At 47.7% G+C, this 21435-nt stretch overlaps 1 protein-coding gene across 1 annotated transcript in view; it reads right to left on the reverse strand.

Moving 5' to 3' along the window:
• The window catches only part of LOC115651191 (sodium/hydrogen exchanger 10-like), a 354344-nt gene that overhangs the window by 276362 nt on the left and 56547 nt on the right, over positions 1–21435 (reverse strand). Inside the window, 2 exon segments of the mRNA XM_030562150.1 lie at positions 12661–12822; positions 15619–15735. Coding sequence (XP_030418010.1) covers positions 12661–12822; positions 15619–15735 — 279 coding nt within the window.

Raw genomic sequence — 21435 nt, forward strand, 5'->3', positions numbered from 1 at the left:
CCTGGGGAGTTCCCCACTCTTGGAAAAGTCTGTGCACCATCTCTGGGTATAGAAACCACTCGTGCTGAGAGGAGAAGTCTATGCTCAGGCGATCTGCCTGCGAGTTCCGGACGCGCAGTAGGTGGTAGGCCTGTAGGCAAATGTCGTGGGCTATACAGAAGTCCCACAGCCTGAGGGCTTTCTGGCAGAGGGCAGAGGAATGTGCCTCACCTTGCCTATTGATGTAAAACGTCAAGGTAACGTTTGTCCATGAGAAGAAAAGGTTACTCCCTTGTGCAGTAACTGAGGTTCTTCGACATGAGTGTCCCTGTGGGTGCTCCACTTTAGGTGTTCATGTGCCCTTGTGCTCATAGTCAGAGACTTTTAGTAGCTGTGCCGGTTGGGTCACATATGCTTGGTCCCTGCCTCGCGCTGCTGCAGGCAGTTAACAGACACTGTGTGACCAACCCCCACTCAGTTCCTTCTCCACTGCAGAGGCTAATAAGGAAAATCCGAAGTAGAGGAGAGAAGGGAAGGTAGTGGAGAACCCACAGGGACACACATCTCAAACAACCCCAGTTACTGCACAAGGTGAGTAACCTTCTTTTCTTCTTTGAGTGCTGTTCCTGTGGGTGCTCCACTTTGGGTGACTTCAGAGCAGTGCCCTCCAATGGAAAGAGGGGCTTTGGAGTTGAAGTCGTGACCTCCGATAGTAGAGAGCATCTGAAAGAGGTATCACATGTTGCCTGTTGCTCTAAGGCATAGTGCTGTCTAAAGGTATGGGCTGAGACCCAGGCAGCAACTCTACAAACGTCTGTGATAGGTACATTGTGCAGGGAAGCCATGGAGGCTGATAAGGCTCTAGTGGGATGTGAGTGAATCCCCATGAGGGATTGGCAGTTCAACTGATGATAGTAGAGTTTTGTGTGATTATGAATCTATGTGGAAAGTCTTTGTTTAGAGATGGTGCTCCCTTTTGGAGCATTCAGTGATGGATAGAAACAATCTGGGTGATTTATGGGATCGTTTAGGGGAGGGATAGCTCAGTGGTTTGAACATTGGCCTGCTAAACCCTTGTGCAATAACTGACGTTCTTCAAGATGTGTCCCACTGTGGGTGCTCCACTTCATGTATCAGTGCGCTCCTGCGCCGTTGATCAGAGAATTTCAGCAGCAGTCTCCGTGTGGGTCATGCATGCACAGTGGTTGTCTCATGGCACTGTTGGTGCCTCATCTATCATGCGTGTGACCCAACCCTCTCAGTTCCTGTTCCTAATGCAAACTCCAAAGTACAGGGTGAAGGGAGGAGGGTGGGTAGTGGAGCTCAATCCTTGAGGGGGGCATTTAGGGAAGTGGGGTAAAAATCTGCCTGGGGATGAGTCCTGCTTTGAGCAGGGGGTTGGATTAGATGACCTCCCTGAGGTCTCTTCTGATTCTATGATAGTTCAGGGTAGGCATTATTGAGTCTTCTGAGGAAGCACTGGGCCAGTAGATGGGTAAAGACAGGATGGCAATCCATCTTGGAGTGGAATGTTGTGATGGTAGGTAGACAGACTTTTATTGAGCTCTGTAAGCCGGTTGTGTCGGGGCTCGTCCCCCTCAGGCACGGCGGGGAGCCAGGGCGCCTCCTTGCGCGCCGCAGTCCGGGTAGGCTCAGCCCTCGGCAGGTGTTGAGCGGGATACAGGGTCTGTAAATAGGGTAGAGCCCCGGCCCTCTAGCCGGGGTCGGGGCTCTCAAAGTCACTAAGCCACGGCCCTTGGACAGGGCGGGCCGCAATAGTTCAGGCTCAAGCCTCCAGCGGGGCTGAGCAAACACAGTATCAGCCCAGGCCCTTGGACAGGCCGGCAGTAATAGTTCTGGCTCAGACCCCTAGCAGGGGCTGAGCAAACACAGTATCAGCCCAGGTCCTTGGACAGGACGGGCAGTAATAGTTCAGGCTCAAGCCCCTAGCAGGGGCTGAGCAAACACAGGATCAGCCCGGGCCCTTGGCTCGGGCGGGGCACCAAACACAAGTCTAATTAGCTCTGGCCCTTTGGGTCAGGGCAGAGCAGTGGCAAACTCAACAGGGCCCAGCCCTTGGTTCGGGCGGGGCACCAAACACAAGTCTAATTAGCTCTGGTCCTTTGGGTCAGGGCAGAGCAGTGGCAAAGCCAACGGGGCCCAGCCCTTGGTTCGGGCGGGGCACCAAACACAAGTCTAATTAGCTCTGGCCCTTTGGGTCAGGGCAGAGCAGTGGCAAAGTCAACGGGGCCCAGCTCTTGGTTCGGGCGGGCACCAAACACAAGTCTAATTAGCTCTGGTCCTTTAGGTCAAGGCAGAGCAGTGGCAAAGTCAACGGGGCCCAGCCCTTGGTTCGGGCGGGGCACCAAACACAAGTCTAATTAGGTCTGGCCCTTTGGGTCAGGGCAGAGCAGTGGCAATAGGCGGGAAGAGGGGGAGTCTGCCACCCGGCTACGGGTGGCAGGGGGAACGCAGGCCCTCCCACTCCACTGCGTTCCAGCCCGGGGCCCTAGCAGCGGTCAAGACCCGCTGCGGTCAGTGGGGATCCTGGCCGCAACACACTGACATGGGTTCGGGCTCTTCAGGAGCCAAACCAGGGTCGGCTATCCCCGGGCCACTTCCAACCTCCCCCTCTCTGGGTACCTGGTCCTTGCTGGCATCGTCTGGGGGGTTCCAGACCATGGGCTCCTCCGGGTACTGGTCGTGGGGAAGCTCAGGCCACTCCTCGGGGTATCGGGCACACAGCGGGTCAGGCCGACGTTCCTCCGGGTACCGGGTCTGAGGCAAGTCCAGCGAGCGCTCCTCTGGGTAGTGGGCGCGGGGCAGGTCCGGCCAGCATTCCTCTGGGTAGTGGGCGCGAGGCAGGTCCGGGCAGCGCTCCTCCGGGTAGTGGGCGCGGGGCAGGTCCGGCCCGGTGGGAGCCCGGGCACCAGCGTCTGTCCTCTCCGGCAGCCTGCTTCCAACTGAGCACTGGGGCCGGGCTTTTATACTTCCTGTCCTGCCCCTTGACTTCCGGGGGGCGGGGACACGCCGTGCTGACTCCACCCACTGAGGCGCCTGTTCTGGCTCGTCCCCCTCAGGCGCAGCGGGGAGCCAGGGCGCCTCCTTACAAGCTCATGTATAGGTCTGACCATTTGAGTTCTAATAGGTAATGCAGTATAGAGAATAATGTCCCTGGGATGGAAATCATCCATTTTAGTTGGCACCAGACCTTAACTCGTCTCCCCTTCAAGGTGTATGGGGACAATTCATTTCTGTTCAACTGTGTAACTATATTTTGTACCTCCTCTGAACAGGTCAGCTCAGGTTCCATGAGCCATGGAGGAGCCATGCTCTGAGATGGAGTTTCTGCAGTTGCAGGACACAGCCGAGTCCTGGGACAGCGGGTCAGACATAAGTGAGAGTATGATTCATAGATACACGGTCATGCTGAGGGGGTAAGGATACCATGGTTTGGCGAGATCAAGATAGTAGAATTACTGTGGCCCATCCGGCCTGATCTTGTGGATCACTCGGTTCGAGAGAGGAATCGGAGGGAAGGCATAGAGAAGGGGAGCGTTCCACTCGAGGAGGAATGCATCGCCTAATGACTGCACACCGAGACTTGCACCAGAACAAAAACGAGGGCGTTTGGTATTTTGTGCAGTTGTGAGGGGAACGCACGATGTTGAAATACATGCAGGAGTACTGCGTTGTCAAGCTCCCTTCGCGGTCCTGAGAAATTTGTCTGCTGAGGGTATCTGCTGTGGTGGTATGGATATTGTGTCTGACACACCATCGTCGGGGTTTTATGGCTTGCACACACAGGTACTGTGAGTGTGCTCCCCTTTGTCCGTATATATAATACATACGAGCTAAGGCTTCAAATAGCCTTGTCCTTGACGAGTGGTAGGAATTGGAAGCAAGCATTGCGAACAGCTTGAAGTTCCAATAGGTTTATATGTCAAAGGGATTCCGCAGGGGACCAGCAGCCCTATATAGAATGTGGGTGCAGGTGTGCTCTGCATCCCAGGAGTGAGGCATTTGTGGTCTGAATGAAGGATGCCCCAGTGCATACATTGGTCAGTTTTGCCCACCTTCATTTTGCCCAATATCGTGAGGTGCTTGTTTATGCCATGCCTGTGTGGAACAAAGTTAATACGTAACCTTCCTTGTAGGCAAACAGTGTTTAATCTGGTGTGTCTGACAGCTAATGTTGTGGCTGCCACGTGGTCATGGAGTTGGGGGCAAGTCCTCGCAGATTCCTGTGGGCTATTTCACGAAGTGAGTATGAGGCTGGTGAGAATGAAAGAACGTTGTCTCGGTAGTGAGGCTATAGAGAGTTGAGGTGGGCCCCAATGAAGTCTAGCTCTTGCACTGTTGTTAGAGTGGGCTTGTCAGTATTTATTAGGAAGCCCAGATTCATGAAGAGGGTTACCACCTCTTTGGTGGCTTGCAATGCTGTCTGCTGGGTTGATGTTTTATCAGGCAGTTGCTTATAGTGTGACCATCTTGAATCATTGTGTTTGAACTTGTTGAATTATCGGAGGTCAAGCATTAGTCTCCATCCACCAGAGTTCTTGTTAGGGGAAGTTGATGGTTGGGATGCAGTTTGAGAAGCAGATTGTTGTCCCCTCAGGGCCTGTGTCTGTGACCCTGTTAGTCAAATCACCACTGTTGTTGTGAATACATTGGCCAGTGGTATTGCTGGGATGTAAAGTAATTCCTCTGTTTCCTCTTCAGTTTGGGGTTCTAGCAGAGGATCAAGGATCGGAGAATCGCTCATGAGTCTGTGAGTGAGTGGAGTGAGTCGTCTGTCCTTTTGGCGAATAATTTGGGCTGTCAAGTCTTCCACCATGAATTGTGCCTCTTTGGAGAAACCAGAAAGATAGAGCCATGAACTTCTCATTGCAATCGCCATCGACACAGGTGTTGCAGCCCTGTCCTCAGAATCAAGTGCTGCAAATTGTTCTCCCTTTTTCTTGGCAATAAAATTAATCAATCTGAACATTTTTGTGTAGTTTGTATAGTTGTATTTTGTTAGTAATATTGCATAGTTGGCTATGCAGAGGTGAGGGGTAGCCAAGGAGTAAGCCTTATTGCCAAAACTGATCAAGTTTTTTCCAGTCCTTATCATGAGTTGTGTTTCAGGGCTGTTGTTGCATGCCACATCACTGGACTGTGTCTATCACTAAGAAATTAGGCACTGGATGCGAAGTTGACGCCCTTTGTTGGTATACACCTCCTGTTGGACCTTTTTCAGCCACAGGGGCAGCATCGGGGGCCACGGGGCCCATTGGTACCATGATGCTGGCCAAGGAGCCCGGTGCCACTGCTGTGGCACCAGCGGAGCAGGCTATTCAGCCTGACTGGCCTGTCCCATCGATTGACAGCTACAAAGGGAGGCTGGGCTGGCGTACGACCTGTGGCTGTCCCTGGACCAGGATGAGTGGCAGCATCGGGAACAGTGCCAATGATAGCAGCTGCTCCGCGATCAGCTCTGGCAGGCAGATCCGCGACAGCGAGGTGCCAGCGATCAACGCTCAGGACTGTGGGAGTGGTACTGCAGCAGGGTCCTGGAGTGAGATGACGAACAGGAACGGTGTTAATGTTCACGTCACGACTGGTTACGGTAGCCCCTGAGACAAGGACCTTTGGAGCCATCAGTCTCGGTCTCGAGCGGAGCAGTGCCTGGAGCTCCTGTTAGTCGGAACCCAGCCAGATAACCTGGTAGGGGTCAAAGGCGATAGGCGTGGACTACGCACCGGGCAGTGCGCTGAACGGCAAACGGCGTCAGGAACATTCCCTCGACCGCAAATGGTACCAAGCAGGGGGGCGACTGTGGAGATCCCAACAGTGGTTTGCCTCTGGACCAGGAAGCCAGCATTAGTGGTGCCCCTGGCACCGGTAGAACATAAGGTTCCAGGCTGTTTGCAGGGTCTCCGGCGTGGAGGGCATCCGGACATCTGGGGAAGCCTGCTCCAAATAGGCCACGCTACTCTGCTTGACCTGAGTTGGAGGCCTGGAGGCCAATGGGGACCGAGGACTGCCCAACATGAGTCTAGCCTCTCCCCCGGTCTTGCTCCAGGGCTGCAGTGGAGAAGGTCTCTTCTTAGCCTTCTTGGCGTGCCCCAAGGATGGGGAGCAGTGCCGACTGGTAGGTGGCACCGAGGGGTCACCACGCGTTGACACTGTGGTACTCGGTGCCGACTCGGAGCAGAGCACCAGAGTCAGGGTCAATGCTGACTCCATCAGGATAGCTTGGAGCCGAATGTCCCTGTCTCTCTTGGTCTGAGGCTTGAAAGACCTGCAAATCTTACAGCAATCGCTGAGATGGGCTTCCCCTGGACAGAGTAAACAGTCTGTGTGCAGATCACACACTGGCATCGGCCACCTACAAGTGTTGCATGAATTAAAGCTCGAGGCACGCCCTGACCCAGGTGCACTGAACTAAACTAATCTAACTACTTCAACTACAGGTACTACTATGATGAATGAACAAGAGTTCTAGAGAAAAGCTGCAGACAAGCTGGAGCAGAGCAGTTCTCAAGCACCTTCATTGGCGGCAAGAAGGAACTGAGGGTGGGGGGAGCACACAGCGCCCCTTATACCACACCATGGAGGTGCCACTCCAGGGGTCGTAGGGGTGCTCCCCTATAGATACTGCTAGGGGAAAAACTTCCGACACCAGTGCACATGGCGAGCATACACACCTATTGTGGAATAAACATGAGCAATCACTCGAAGAAGAAAATAGCCTTCTCACAACTCTCGTAATATAATAATTATGGTGCTCTAACTCTGTCCCTGGAAGGGCTCATAGGCAGCCTGGTTGAAGCAATACCTGTGGCAGGAGGAGGAAGTATAGGCAGTTATGGGGGCCTAACATCCTGACAGAGTATCAGTCAGACTGTACCAGTCCCTGGAAAAATACGGCAGTGCATAAATATTCCAACATACATGTGAGTGAAGGGAAGGTTACTCACCTTGCGCAATAACTGACGTTCTTCGAGATGTGTCCCATGGTGGGTGCTCCACTTCATGTATCAGTGCGCTCCTGTGCCGTTGATCAGAGAATTTCAGCAGCAGTGTCCGTGTGGGTCATGCATGCACAGTGGTTGTCTCATGGCACTGTGGGTGCCTCATCTATCATGCGTGTGACCCAACCCTCTCAGTTCCTGTCCCTAATGCAAACTCCAAAGTACATGGTGAAGGGAGGAGGGTGAGTAGTGGAGTACTCACAGGGACACACATCTTGAAGAACCTCAGTTACTGCACAAGGCGAGTAACCTTCTCTTCGCGTGATGGCTGTATGGGTGCTCCACTTCAGGTAACTGTAGAGCAATGCCCCACTGTGGATGGAAGGAGCTTCAGAGTTGCTTGAGTGATTGAGAATAGAACTGTGAAACTTAACAGTGTATCCAATTCTGAGCTCTGAGTGACTCCTGGGCTCCATGCACTGCTCCCGTCACAAGCCCCGGTTGCGCAGGTCCCATTGGCCAGGAACCACAGCCAACATGAGCTGTGGGGGCAGGGCCTGCAGGCACGGGCAGCACACAGAGCCCCCTGGCCCCTCCTCCACTTAGGAGCCTCAGGATCATGCCAGTGGGAGCCGAGGAGGCCCCCACCCTGAGGCAAGCGCCCCCCCACCCCACCCACCAACTCCCTGCCCCTAGCCCTGAGTCCCCTCCCACACACCCAAACTGCTGCTGCTGGCCGCTGCAGAAGTCACAGAGGTCATGGAATCTGTGAATTCTGTGACCTCCGTGACAGACTTGCAGCCTACTGATGATTGCAGGTAGGATGCCCTGTGCATTACAACAGCCATGGCTGTTCTTGCCACCGTGTCTGCCACATGAAGGGACACTTGTAGTGCAGTTCTGGCGACAAGTTGTCCCTAAAGGATTAAATCTTTGAACTGTTCGCGCCTCTCCTCTGGAAGGTCATTAATAAAAGAACTCAGTTTGCCATAGCTGTCAGTCATATTTGCCCATAAGAACGGCCATACCAGGTCAGACCAAAAGTCCATCTAGCCCAATATCTGTCTACCAACAGTGGCCAATGCCAGGTGCCCAGAGAGAGTGAAGCTAACAGGCAATGATCAAGTGATCTCTCTCCTGCCATTCATCTCCATCCTCTGATGAACAGAGGCTAGTGACACCATTCTTTACCCTTCCTGGCTAATAGCCACCATGAATTTATCCAGTTCCCTTTTAAACATTATTATAGTCCCAGCCTTCACAACCTCCTCAGGTAAGGAGTTCCACAAGTTGACTGTGCGCTGTGTGAAGAAGAACTTTCTTTTATTTGTTTTAAACCTGCTACCTATTAATTTCATTTGGTGACCCCTAGTTCTTGTATTATGGGAATAAGTAAATAACTTTTCCTTATCCACTTTTTCCACATCACTTATGATTTTATATACCTCTATCATATCCCTCCTTAGTCTCCTCTTTTCCAAGCTGAAGAGGCCTAGCCTCTTTAATCTTTCCTCGTATGGGACCCTCTCCAAACCCCTAATCATTTTAGTTGCCCTTTTCTGAACCTTTTCTAGTGCTAGAATATCTTTTTTGAGGTGAGGCGACCACATCTGTACACAGTATTCGAGATGTGGGCGTACCATGGATTTATATAAGGGCAATAATATATTCTCAGTCTTATTCTCTATTCCCTTTTTAACGATTCCTAACATCCTGTTTGCTTTTTTGACTGCCTCTGCACACTGCATGGACATCTTCAGAGAACTATCCACAATGACACCAAGATCTTTTTCCTGACTCGTTGTAGCTAAATTAGCCCCCATCATATTGTATGTTTAGTTGGGGTTATTTTTTCCAATGTGCATTACTTTACATTTATCCACATTAAATTTCATTTGCCATTTTGTTGCCCAGTCACTTAGTTTTGTGAGATCTTTTTTAAGTTCTTCACAATTTGCTTTGGTCTTAACTGTCTTAAGTAGTTTAGTATCAGGAGCATGCAGTAGTTTCCCACACAGAACTGTAAGGTCTCAGAAGAGTAGACCTTTTGCCTCTTCCACTCCTTATCTGCAGAGTTGATCTATACGGCGGCTGTTTGCCGTGTTGGTTTGAGGCCTCCATTACCAGGAAATTGGGGGATATGTGGGGGGGAAAAGGAGGAGGGAAGGAAGTTTATACACTTGGCGGGCATGTAATACTTCCTGTCCACCCTCTTACATGTTAGTGGGACAGTAGCTGGTGTTTGCCAAACAGTCTCTCCTGGCTCCATCAGGGCATCATTTATGGATAGCGCAATTTGAGAGGTTTAAGAGGTCTGGAGAATCTGGAGGAGTTTGTGCTGCGTGTCAGACACAGGGATCTCCTGACTCTGCACCACCCTTTTAAACAATTTTTGGAACTGGTTAAAATCATCGGCAGTGGTGGGAGCATTATGGTTTTGTCTGCTGATCAGGAGTTATGTGCAGGTGAGATCATGTCCTGCTCTGTGCCCTCCTCTTTCTCGTCCCCCATTTCCTCGGGGACATCAGAGGTCTCCGGTATGCAGCACGGTGGTAGCAATCTTATCTCACCTCTAAGAGGGGTTGGAGGTCAGTTGTAATGTGCCCTGTATGCTGCCCCTGGGTCTCAGGGTGACCACTGCATGGGAAAAGGCATGGGTGGGCACATCCATGGCTGTCCATATTAAGGCTGAATATCTTGCCCACATTGAGCCCTTGATTTCACGGGTCCCAAAGGCAGTCTGTTTTTGACAGGTGAAGAGTGCCACAAAGCAAAAGCAACCTCTTCCTGTTTATCATCCTCAATGCTAGAGAATGGAGGGGCAGTGGGTGAGGCTGATTGCTCCGGTGCTGTATGCTCTGGGGAGTCCTCAGTGCTGAAGAGCAGCAAGAGTGGTACTGAGGATACCATGATGTCTTTCTAGTGTAGAAACTGATGTGGTGCCATCAATTTTGATACCAATGTCAGTATTTTAGATGGTGCCAGGGACGTTGCCAATGGTTTCCGACCTGACTTGCTCAGTGTGGACTATGCCATCCTCGCCCTCTCTGTCGGTGCCAAGGAAGTTGTTTGCACTAGTGGTGGTGGCACAGCCACTGGTGAGGGGTTTGGCACTGTGTATTTCACCGGTGTTGTTGGTGCCGTAGAGGAGGAGGAAGGTTTAGATGTGTGCCTCGACTCCTTCTCTTTCCAATGGGGTCCCAGTTTGGATGGTGCCAGAGGTGCCTGATGCCTCAAAGGTGCTTACCTGCGATGCAGTTGGCACTGAGGACAGCGACCTAGAAGAAGACCATTTTCTTTTAGTCTCTGTGGTGAGGTCATAGCTCTTTTCCTCAATCTTTCTGAGGAATAAGCCTTATCCTTCACTGAGGGTGATGTACCTGGGAGTCTTTCGGCCAGCCAGAGGCCACTCAGATGAGCTTCAGGTGGAGGTTTCAATCCTGTCTAGCTCTGGCCTTCAAAGTACTGCATTGAGTGCACTTCTGAGAGATGTGTGACTCACCAAGGCAATGGACACAGAGGGAATGACTGTCAGACAGGGATAGCATCTCAGCAGGCGCCATGTCTTTTAAAACCCGGAGAACCAGGCATTGTTGAGTGGGGTTGAATGTTTCCTGCTCTGAGGAAAGAAAAAGAAAAAATTTAAGTAACAAAGACTTATGAAGACTAGCTAAACTACTACTAACTATATATGAAACTTTAAACTATTTCAAACTAGTTTTTCTAGGCTTGTCACAGATGCTGGGACACCGCTATGGAGCTCCAGCTCAGGCTGGGACCAATGGAGAAGGAACTGAGGGTGCTGAGTTGCACATACAATAGATGAGGTGCCGATGGTGCTGCAAGACAACCACGGTGCATGCACAATCCAGATGGATACTGCTGCTGAAATTCTCTGATCAATGGCACAGGGGTGCACAGACACCTGAAGTGGAGTACTCACAAGGACATCATTCTAAGAAGAATATCTTTCTATGTAAAAAACGTACTGTGCATAATTTTCAAATTTAAATAGATTTCTATCTTACCTGTAAATGGTATTTCTGTAATGGGCAATGTCAGTCTCTAACCAGATGAAAGTTTTCCTTAAGTCACTCTTGAACAAGCAGAAATGATTAGTGAAAGAGCAGAAGTTCTGGCCACCAATGCAGGTGATCTAGCAGCCTCACCCATGAATGCTATTTAAGTATATTTATAAGTTGAGAGGGGAGAGGCACTTGGCTGGAGTCAGAAATGGTTAAAAAAGAGTAAGAAAATCACACCCAAGTTTGGCTTAAGTGAAGCACTTAACCAACAATAATAAAACAGAGAAAAAACGAAGTTGAAACTACATATAAAGAAAAAGTGATTGGCCTCGATGAAAAATATTTCAGAAATAGGACAAACAACAAATAAGCACACTAACAGTGCAAACCACATTACAACAGAATAATGGTCTTATCGACTCTTAATAGATAAGAAAACCTCTCTTTTCTCTGAATGGGTAAAATCAATCTCTAACTTAAGGGGATCTGTGCACTATTTCCTCAACAACAATAGGCAGAAAAATTTCTCAAGATCATAAGTTAAAAAAGCTGTATCAGCACAAATGCAAGTGTCTGTATTGTCTGTGATCCAGAGCATTATACGTAACACTGATACATATTATGATTAACCTGGAAAAATATCTGTATGGGCTTTTAGCCTCTCAGAATAAATGGACAAATTCTCATGAACCCCAAGTCCCTATGTTCTATTGATATAAAGTTGTGTGGCCCTTTCAATGATTTAAATATAAAGGCACTCCTTTCAGAGAGGCTGGAGCTTTGAATTACCTCTGAGAGCACCGTGCATTGTAGTTGAGAGGTCTGACATGAGACAAAGACTCCTACCCTGGCCTGGATGAACTACTTTGCCCACCTGATTTGAAGAACACCAATACTACAGAAAGCTTGAGCCTCAAATCTAAATTCTGCAATTTCATTGTCTACTTATAGTTCTCCAAAAGTGACATAAGCAAAAAAAAAAGTGCTATGTAATATACTGACTGTCCATGTGAGGCCACCTATTTGCACTGAAAACTTTTATGTGGCCATTTTGCAAACACCATATGTAATATTTTGTAATCTTTTTTCTTTTTAAAAGAATATAATTTAACATATAACTAATCATGTTAAACTTACATAATAAAATAAAAAGATGTACAACATAGCCTTGTTAATGTTAGTATGAGAACAGTATAACTTTCATTTACTGACCTGCAGTGCTAAAAATTGTATAACCGTTTACAGTTTTTCCATTTATTAGTTTTAATTCCTCTCTACCCTGCAAAATTGGACTCATGGTAACTAAGGCACCTGGATTTACAGGCAGGCAGATATAAGAAATTATATACAATTTTAAGATGCTTCTTTAATGTAATATTAAAGTTAAAATAAAAGCAGTCACATGCAAAGTAACAATGCAGAATTTAAGGTTCTCAATACAACATTAACCTGATCACATAGCATTTATTTTTTTTATTACTTATTCCTAGGATTAGATATAAAATATGTAATTTACCATATTTCTGTTTATGCTGTTAAATATGTCACACATGGGTAGGCTAACATCACTGTAATATAACATTTTTGTTAGTAAATAAATGTATATTTGAATACGCATAACAAAAGAATCCCCTCAGAAAATCAGGTTCAGTTTTGTTTAGTTGAATTAGTAGGGGCATAGTTATTCCTTATCTTACCAATGAAGAAAGTCAGGTATGCCATTGAGAAGCTGAGAATTACTTCAGTTAATCCATCATTGAAGATATGAGATAGCCAATATATAACTATTCTTGAACTCAAAAATCCAAATATGGTGCTTGCAAAAAATTTTAATACTAGTTTAATAATAATTTCTTTTGCTGTAAAAGAAGAAAATAAGATTGAATTACAAATTAGTAATTCACATTTTAAAAATGCATTCAACTGGAGTTAAAATTTCTGTTGCACAAGAGTGACTTCTTGTCCCTATATCTTCTGGAATGCAAAACTTCAACACACCAAATTCAAACATTCGATAACTAGGAAACGCTCAGCTAAGCTCTCTCCACATATTTCAAAAAGAACATTAGTTTGACAACAACAACAACAACAACAAAAACCCACAGACTTATGACAACCAGGAAAGATATTTGAGGACAAGAAAGTATTGTAGTACAACAGCAATCTTAATGAATTTTTGTAAGCAAATTTCCACTGTATTTTTAAATATGTGAATTAGCTAAGCTAGCAGAGGGTTCTGACATCTCTATCAAAAAATGAGTTTACTCTTTCATATCTTTGCATGCAATGTCAGATAATGATTTTAATCTTTCAGTGTTTAACTCCAAGGTCATCCAGAACAACAGACCTTCTGAAAGAGTGACTGCTGGAGATTGGCTGCAAAGGTAAGAGCCTACCCATGGTTGAACTTTTTCAAATTTTATGCCAAGCTCAACACTGGCCACAGTTCTACTTCATCTCTAAAAAACCCCTCCCAACAATCTGTCATGAGGTATAGGACTATGGTGACTACAGCAAACAATACACAAAGCATCAAAGCTCAGAAACAAGAGTGCCATGAACACTGGGGGAAACTGCAGCCAGGGGTGGCTCTAGAAATTTCGCCACCCCAAGCACGGCGGCATACCACGGGGGTGCTCTGCCGGTCATCGGGAGCGCGGCAGGCGGCTCCAGTGGACCTCCTGCAGGCTTGCCTTAGGAGAGTCCGCTAGTCCCATGGTCCACTGGTCCTGCGGCTTTGGTGGACTTCCCGCAGGCACGTCTGCAGGAGGTCCACCAGAGCCACCTGCCGCCCTCCTAGCAACCGGCAGAGCGCCCCCTGCGGCATGCCACCTCAAGCACGCGCTTGGCATGCTGGGGCCTGGAACCGCCCCTGATTGCAGCTCCAAAAACACACGAAGCATAGTCAATATTGTCAATTTTAAAAAGGTTACATAAAACTGACAATGGGACCAAATCCTTTTGAGGGCCTCCTGATGACCTCCAACAGGGAGGTGATTGGAAACACAAGATCCTTCAGAGTCTTTAAAAGATAAATACACTCCCTATAACAAAAATGGTGAAAAATAAATTTGTTTGGTCCCTTTCTCTAAACAGCCACAATAGGGTAAGACCTGTGGTGGCCAGACTTTTATAAGCCTCCTAAAATTCAGAAGTGCTGATAAGTCCCCTATGATGATTTGGGAGCTTTGTCTGTCCAAATTATGAATTCTGGTTGACATAATGAAATTTTATAATAAAAATCACTGTATCATGAACGCCTCTCTCTCTCTGTGAATCCACCTGTCTTACCAGCCTGAAAAGCATGCCTTCCTCAGACTGAGGATAATAGGAAAGTACTTTGAACTCAACAACCCAATTCAGGTGCAAACACTGTGAAATAACATGTGACCTCAAGCTTAAGAAAACCAGTTTTACCCTGACCCTCTGCAGGGATGGGACAGGGAGGGGGGAAGAAAGGTTGGATCAGTGGAATGTTACCAAAAGATACAACAAAGGAAGCAGATGTTGGAAGTGGGGCATACAAACGAGAGAAAGAACACAGGAAAAGGAAGCACATGGCAGAAGAGAGCATACTCATAGGAGCTGGGGGAAGAGAACTTCATGAAGGAGAAGCACCCCAGAGTGAAGAAGCCTGGGTGAAGCAGCAAACCCTGTCTGCTTTGCTGGACACAGATGGTCACCCATAAGGACTCCCATGGGAAGGATTAGCTAGGAAGGGTGTATTGCAGTTAGAATGTTTATTCTTTTCTAAATGATTTGTTTTCTCTTGTGCTTTATATGATTAAAGAAATAAGCAAATGTGTTAGACTCTGTGGAAAGTTAATCCATGTGTGTTATATGTTTTGCAATTACTATGAGCCTCCAGAAAGAATTAAACTGTAAATCAGAAGGCTTATAGCTTGAGGTAGAGTTCTGAAAGAGGATATATTTAAGTATGAGGGAGTCTGAAGAGTTAACCCTATGCTCGGGGCGGGAGGGAGGCTAGGCAGCTGGACAGTGGATTACAGTTCTCAGAAGGGAGAATTAGACAAAGAGAATCTGCACCTTGAGGTTGTGCCTAGGGAACCCAAGATTGAGCAAGTGACTGAACTCTATGCAAACTTTGGAGGCTTAAAACACTCAAGGACCAGAGGCTTGGACCTCCTCACAGCAGTCTGGAGGATGGCCAGCAGAGGGCGCCCAACTGGATCTTTGAAACTCCCAATGAACTTAAAGTTGGACATGTAAATATGTGTCTTCCAAATAAGACCCCTCACAATCCATTGACAAAAATCTGATTCTTGCAACACACATGCTCAGGCCAGTGGCCAAACCTTCTGGTTTCCCAACTGCTAATGTCAATTCTAAAATGTCACAATTTTGAAATTTCTGAGGCAACAGGAAATATGAAAAACAAGGTGTTTATTTTAACCCAAATAGCTTTACTGAACTATTTAACATTATAAAAATTAGTATCATTTAGTACTGTTATGCATCTTTACTTCTGAATGTTTTAAATATATTTTATCCTGTTTCAAAAGTGTCAATTTCTCATAGATTTTAGTGTGTGTTTACCAGAGAAATCAGAGTTCTGTTGCATAACTAGGATCTCACAGGCCTCAGAATAACTGAGGATGAAAAGAGAATAAATATTATGGAAAATATTGCCTTACCAACTTCAGTATGTGGGTCAGATACAAGATCCCTGTAAATTTCAAAAACAATTGCAGTGGTAGCATCATTGAACAAAGACTCTCCTTTAATTAGATGAATGATGATTTTTGAAAGACCTTAAAAAAAGAAAATAGAACAACTATTATATGAAACTCTTCTACTACACTAATGAAAATCAGGGGGTTAGCTACATGAAAATTGCACCAATTCAACCTAAGGCGTGATTTTAATCCACTTTAAGTAAACCTGCTGCACAAAAGGTTGTGTGGACACACTTTTTTCAACTTAAACCAAATTTATTTCAATTTAGTTTAAGTGGATTTGGAACAGGTTTAAGTTAAACCAGAATAAGCCACTCTTACAATGAAATGAGAGTGTCTACAAAGGGATTTGCAATAGTTTAACTAAATCAGTTAAAAACCAATTTAAGGTAAACTGGTGCAACTTCTGCATATGGACAAGACCTAAGTTACTTATCCTAAGTGCCATTTCTCTGAATTTCCACAGATTCACATTCTTAAAGTCAAATACCAAGCCATGAAAATAATTTGAGGTAATCTGAGTTTGTACAACCAACAGGCACGTATGCTGATGCAGAAAATATATTTCCAGAGTATCTGCATAGAATCAATAATTTGGAAGATAAGTAGGGAGGTGGTTGCATAAATGGAGATTACTTGCCTATAACCAAGAGTTCTTCAAGATTAGCCTCTGCATATTCACATTTGTGGGATCAAGTAGCTGGCATCACAAGCTTCCAGCATCTTTTGGAAAGCAGTGTCTGTTGGGGCTATTCACCCCTCTTCCCCCCTTTTCCCTCTCCCATCCTGGAGGGTTCTGAAGGTATGAACAATGAGGATGGCCTCAACTGCCCTTCAATTTCTTCTAATAATTTGGGAATTCCTAACCTGAAACTCCAAGGAAGTGGGGCATAGAGCACAAAGTGTGAATATGCAAAGGCTCATCTCCAGTAATTCTTGTTACTGATAAGTATAGAACGATTACTGCCGGACAGTAACTGTGGTTCTTTCAAATGTTCTGCACATGTGAATCCCACTGATGGTGTCTATGTGCCCTAGCACAAAAGTTCAGAAAGTTTTCATTAGCAGCATTCAGTACATGTTATGCATGTGATGAGTCCTACAAAAAGAGGGGTATAAGAAGTGTAGATAGCCAGAGTTTGGAGCCCCAGGAGAATAGAGGTGTCATAAACAGATAAGTAAGAGTTAATCAAACAAAAGTACTTCATATCTCTTTTGCCTGTAAAGGGTTAACAAGATCAGTGAGCCTGGCTGTCACCTGACCAGAGGACCAATCAGGGGACAGGATACTTTCAAATCTTGAGGGAGGGAAGTTTTCGTGTGTGCTATTAGTGTTTGGTTGCTGTTCTCTCTGGGTTCTGAGAGTGACCAGACATGCAACCAGGTTTCTCTCCAATCTCTCTGATACAGTCTCTTATATGTCCAGAATAGTAAGTACTAGGTAGTTAAGGCGAGTTAGGTTTATGTTTGTTTTCTTTATCTGCAAATGTGTATTTGGCTGGAAGGAGTTCAAATTTGTAGTTTGCTGAAAGGATTTTAATTTATACTTGTATACTTAGGCTGGGAGGGTATTCCCAGTGTCTATAGCTGAAAGACCCTGTAACATATTCCATCTTAAATTTACAAAGATAATTTTTACTGTTTTTCTTCCTTTAATTAAAAGCTTTTCTTGTTTAAGAACCTGATTGTTTTTTTTATTCTGGTGAGACCCCAGGGGACGGGGTCTGGATTCACCAGGGAATTGGTGGGAAGAAATGAGGGAAGGGGGAGAGAAAGGATATTTTCTCTCTGTGTTAGGATTACTTTCTCTCTCAGGGAGAGTCTGGGAGGGGAAGAGAGAAGGAGGGGGGGAAGGTGGATTTTCCTCTCTGTTTCAAGATTCAAGGAGTTTGAATCACAGTGATCTTCCAGGGTAACCCAGGGAGCGGAAGCCTGGGAGAGGCAATGGTGAGGGAAAGGGTTTACTTTCCTTGTGTTAAGATCCAGAGGGTCTGGGTCTTGGGGGTCCCCGGGCAAGGTTTTGAGGGGACCAGAGTGTACCAGGCACTGGAATTCCTGGTTGGTGGCAGCGCTACCAGTACTAAGCTGGTAATTGAGCTTAGAGGAATTCATGCTGGTACCCCATCTTTTGGACGCTAAGGTTCAGAGCGGGGAATTATACCATGACAAGAGGATGACTTGCAAAAGATTACAAGTGAGAAATGAAGACAAGAAGATTTACAGCCAGAAAGAACAGGAGGAAAGCCAGAGAACTGCACCAACACCAGGAAGAGGCAAATGTACGTGACTGGGAACTCCCTCCTAAGAACAGACAGGCCCCGGGGCGGCTCCAAGCCCCAGCACGCCAAGCACGTGCCTGGGGCGGCATGCCGCGGGGGGTGCTATGCCGGCCGCCGGGAGGGCGGCAGGCGGGTCTGGTGGACCTGCCGCAGGTGTGCCTGCGGAGGGTCCGCTGGTCCTGCAGCTCCAGTGGACTTCCCGCAGGCAGGCAGGCAGGCAGGCAGGAGGTTCACCGGAGCCGCCTGCCGCCCTCCCGGCAGCCGGCATAGCGCCCCCCCCGCGGCATGCTGCCATGCTTGGGGCGGCCAAGTGTCTAGAGCCACCCCTGGACAGGCCTGTCATTGGAGTGGATCTGGAGAACAGAAGGGTATGATGTCTATTGGAAGCTAAAATATGGAATGCAGAGATGAGGCTGAAAAGGCTCCTAATGGGAGCAGGAAAGAATCCACTGATTGTCCCTCATGTAGGAATAAATTATACTGATAAATTCTCAGTGAAATGCATCAAGGATGACTTCACCAAGCTGGGGAAAATGCTTAAAGATATGGATGCTCAGGTGATCTTCAGTGGAATCCTATCCCTCCCTAGAAAGCACCACAAGATTATAATTAGGGCCCTACAAAATTCACAGCCATGAAAAATGCGTCACGGACTGTGAAATCTGGTCTTTTGTATGCTTTTACCCTATACTATACAGATTTCACAGGGGAGACCAGTGTTTCTCATATTGGGAGTTCTCATTCAAAATGGCATTACAGAGGGATCAAAAGGTTATTTTAGGGGAGGGTCACAGTATTGCCACCCTTACTTCTGCGCTGCCTTCAGAGCTGGGCGGCGAGAAAGTAGTGGCTTTTGGCCAGGTGCCCAGCTCTGAATGTAGCACCTCGCCAGCAGCAGCGCAGAACATAGGTGGCGAGTTCCCTATTCAGAGCCAGTGGCCCAACTCCAACAAAATTTCCCCCCCCCCGAGTGTCCCATAGCCCTGACTGGCTGCTCCCGCCCCCCTACTCGCCTTTCCCGGGCCCCAGAGCGTCTCCGTCTTTGTTTCCTCCCAGCAGCGACTGCTGCTGCAGGGTCCTAGTGCCACCCTTCTCCACTGCCAGGGCAGACTGACTCTGAGCCTGTCCTTCTCCCTCAAACCCTTCCCTTTTCTGGCACCCCTCCCCCCACCCACAGTCACTGCTCCTGCCCCATGCTGGGCCAGGAGGCAGCCCCATCCCTTACCCCCAGTGAGGCTACAGACAGGGGCAACAGCAGGGGAGAAGACGCACGCAGCACCCCATGACACCCACCACGGGGGAGGTGAGGGAGATTCCTGGACCGGAGAGAGGCCCTAGGAGCACATGCAGTGACAGTGTGCTGCTGGGGGGGGGCAGGAAAGGGGGGCTCCTCCCCCAGAGCTTGCTGCTGCCAGCAGGGAAAGGGCTGGGGGGAATCCTCCTCTTTGTCCCGTCCCAGAGCAGCCTGCCTGCACCCCAAACTTATCCCCAGCCCTGCCCCACCCCAGAGAGCACACCCCCAGGGATTTTACCCCCCCACCACCCTAGCCCTGAGTCCTTCCAGCAGCCCAAATACCTTATCCCCAGTCCCAGCCAGAGCCCTCACCCTCTTACTCTCGCCGAGCCATTCCCACACCCCAAACCCCACATTGCCAGCCCCAGAGCCCTCACCCCTAAACCCCTACTCTCATGCTGATCCCCTCTCACACTCCAACCCCCTCATCTGCAGCCACACCCCACAGACCTCACCCCTGCACCCTATCCCTCTGCACTCCTCCCATCCCCAAACTCCCTCCCAGAGTCTGCATCCTGCACCCCAATCTCTTGCCCCAGCCTAGGGCCTGCACCCAAGACCTCCTCCCTCACCCAAACTGCCTCCCAGAGCCTTGGGAAAGTGGGGGGCGGAGTTTGGGGTATGGAGTTTGGGCAAGGGTGGGTTCTGGGCACCACTAAAATTTCTACAAACCTGCCACCCTGGCGCAGAAGTAAGGGTGGAAATACCATACCATGCCACCCTTACTTCTGCGCTGCTGCTAGCGACGACTCTACCTTCAAAGTTGGGCTCCCGGCCAGCTGCTGCCGCTCTCCAACTGTCCAGCTCTCAAGGCAGCAACACCAGCAGCAGCTGCACAGAAGTAAGGGTAGCAGAAATGCAACCCCCCCCGCCCACCTTACAATAACCTTGTAATTCCCACACAACTCCTTTTTGAGTCAAGACTCCTACAATTACAACACCATGAAATTTCAGATTTAAACAGCTGAAATCATGAAATTTACAATTTAAAAATCCTATGACCATGAAATTGTCCAAAATGGACCATGAATTTGCTAGGGCCCTAATTATAATGATCAATAGATGACTCAGACAATGGTGCTATAAAAAGGGGGTTTGTGATGTTCGACAACTGGGAGGCATTCATGGACAGTCAACTATTCTCATAGGATAGACTGCACCTGAATAAGGAAGAAAATAGATTTCTGGGATTGAGGTTGCCACAACTGATTAAAAGAGCTTTAAAAGAGAACATTACTCACCTTGTGCAATAAAGGGAGGTTCTGGCACTGTGACACCAACCCTCCTCCCCCCACAAGTTCCTTCTCTATAGCAGAGTCTAGTAATAAAACTCAAAAGCAGAGGGGAGGAGGGAGAGTAATGGAGCATTCACAGGGACACACATCTCGAAGAACCTCTATTACTGCACAAGGTGAGTAATGTTCTCTCCTTTAAGTGATGTCCCTGTGGGTGCTCCACTTTAGGTGACTTCAGAGCAGTGTCCTCTGGTGGAAAGAGCGGGCTTTGGAGTTGAAGTTGTAGCAGATGGAAGTATGGTGTGCCCAAACATAGTATCAGAAGATGCAAGTTGTTGCAAAGCGCAATGCTGGGTAAATGTGCATGGCGAAGCCCAGTTTCTGGCCCTAGATTTCTGTGATGGGAACATTATTAAGAAACACTATGGCGGCTGAGAGGCCTCTGGTAGAATGCATGCGGATCCCCCGTAGGGGGTTGCTGTTTATGCTGGAGGTAACTAGGGTGACCAGATGTCTCAATTTCATAGGGACAGTCCCAATTTTGGGGGCTTTTTCTTATATAGGCACCTATTACTCCCCACCCCCTGGCCCAATTTGTCACACTTGCCCTCTGGTCACCCTAGAGGTAACACGCTTTTATGCAGTCTGATATCCATTTGCATAGACTTTTTTTGGAAATGACATTATCTTTCGATCATTCAGAGATTGAACAGACAGTTTTGGAGACTTGCGAAAAGATTTTGTTCTATCAATGAAGAAGGCTATAGTCCTGAGGATATCCAGGGAGTGTAATCTGGACTGTCGCTTGTCCACATGTGATTTAGGACAAAATGTCAGTACATGTATTGGTTGGTTGAGGTGAAAAGATGAGACAACTTTAGGTAGGAACTTGGGATGTGGTCTAAGGGATACTTTATCTTTGAAAAAGACTGTGTAAGGCGGATCGGTCATGATTGCTGCCAGTTCT

Source organism: Gopherus evgoodei, chromosome 4 (assembly GCF_007399415.2).
Source record: "Gopherus evgoodei ecotype Sinaloan lineage chromosome 4, rGopEvg1_v1.p, whole genome shotgun sequence".
Classification (NCBI taxonomy): Eukaryota; Metazoa; Chordata; order Testudines; family Testudinidae; genus Gopherus; species Gopherus evgoodei.